The 1,467-nt window shown below is 49.9% G+C and overlaps 1 protein-coding gene across 1 annotated transcript in view; it reads right to left on the bottom strand.

The window, feature by feature from the left end:
* Nucleotides 1-412, bottom strand: part of ETNPPL (ethanolamine-phosphate phospho-lyase) — a 21,074-nt gene extending 20,662 nt beyond the window's left edge. The window contains exon 1 of the mRNA XM_005872409.2: nucleotides 154-412. Coding sequence (XP_005872471.1) covers nucleotides 154-209 — 56 coding nt within the window. The 5' untranslated portion in view covers nucleotides 210-412. The remainder of the gene's footprint in view (nucleotides 1-153) is intronic.
* Nucleotides 413-1,467: the final 1,055 nt, after the last annotated feature.

Here is a 1,467-nt window from a genome sequence, read left to right as displayed (position 1 = left end):
GCGGGCGGCGGGCTCGCATGGGTCTAGCAGCCGCTTTAGCGGAGCTTGGGGCGCGCTCCTGGCTGCCCGCTCCCTGCCAGGCTCGGCTCTCCGTCCCCAGCTCTTATGATTTCTCCCTCTCTGCGCCGTCCATGGGGACCGGGGAGCCCTTACCCGATGTGCTTCTTCCTCAACGCCAGGGTGTCCTGCTTGCTGTACAGCTCACACATGGTGGCGGGCGGCCGGGCGCTCCCAGGGGTTCCCCTCTCCTGTCTGCGCGCCTCCTCGCAAGTCAGCGCACTGCCTCACCGGCGGGTCTTTCCTCCCGTTCCCCCGCCTTGGGTGTCCTTGCCCTGGGCTTCGGAGGTCAATGGTGGCATCAACTAGCTAGGGTCATCTCCTTTTAAATCTTGCCCTGCATTTACCCTTCCCCAAGCCCCACCCCCCTCAGCCTGGTGCCTGCTTGGCAAGTCACCGGGCTATCCACTCATTCGCCACCCATCTCCTCCCGCAGTCTAACTGGCTCCAGTTTCTGCCCTGTTGATTCTCACCTCCCCTCCCCATCCCTGCTTCTTCTTCGGACTCGCCTTTTATTTCCCTAACCTTGCCTTCGCCTTTCTTCCTCCTCTGCCTGTGAATTCCCCTCCTTCCTGCTTTCGTGTGTGTGTGTGTGTGTGTGTGTGTGTGTGTGTGTGTGTGTGTGTGTATCTCATTATTTTCTCTCCTTTTCTTTTTTCTTTTTTTTCGTGGGGGAGAGAGAGAGAAACATTGATTTGTTGTTCCTGACCAGGGATCGAACCTTGACCTTGGCTTACCAAGAGGTCACTCTAACCAACTGAGCTACTAGGCCAGGCTCTCATTATTTTCTTGTAAATATTCAAAGACAGGCACTCTTTGGAGATATAAAGATTGAACAGTTGTCTCCATTCTCGCACTGAGAGTATTCCATTACCATAACCTACCGTAACTCAAGGAAAGTAACAAGTCCCGGTATGGGAGCACCAAAAATAGACAGTGCTCCTCCTTTGACGCCTAACCCACCAGTCCCTCTTACCTACAACAGACTGGAAGATTCATGATATGAAGACATTCATGATTCTTGTAGAGCTTCATAGCCAAACACAGCTTCTTTTTTTTAAAAAAAAAATCCTCACCTGAGGATATCTTTTTATTGATTATATATATATATGTGTGTATATATATATATATATATATATATAGAGAGAGAGAGAGAGAGAGAGAGAGAGAAATAGGAATGTGACAGAGAACAATGTATCAGTTGCCCCAACTGGGAATTGAACCCACAACCTAGGTATGTTCCCTGACTGGGAATTGAACCCGCAACCTTTTGGTGTATGCTGCAACCAACTGAGCCACTCAACCAAGGCAAACACAGTTTCTTCCTTCAGGCATTCATACCACAGCTGAAGATCAAAGATATTATCACACTGTTCCTCACATGACAATGCACCCTTTTCAATATCCTGA

The sequence above is a fragment of the Myotis brandtii genome, unplaced genomic scaffold (assembly GCF_000412655.1).
Source record: "Myotis brandtii unplaced genomic scaffold, ASM41265v1 scaffold38, whole genome shotgun sequence".
NCBI lineage: Eukaryota > Metazoa > Chordata > Mammalia > Chiroptera > Vespertilionidae > Myotis > Myotis brandtii.
This window is presented reverse-complemented; position numbering and strand designations above follow the sequence as displayed.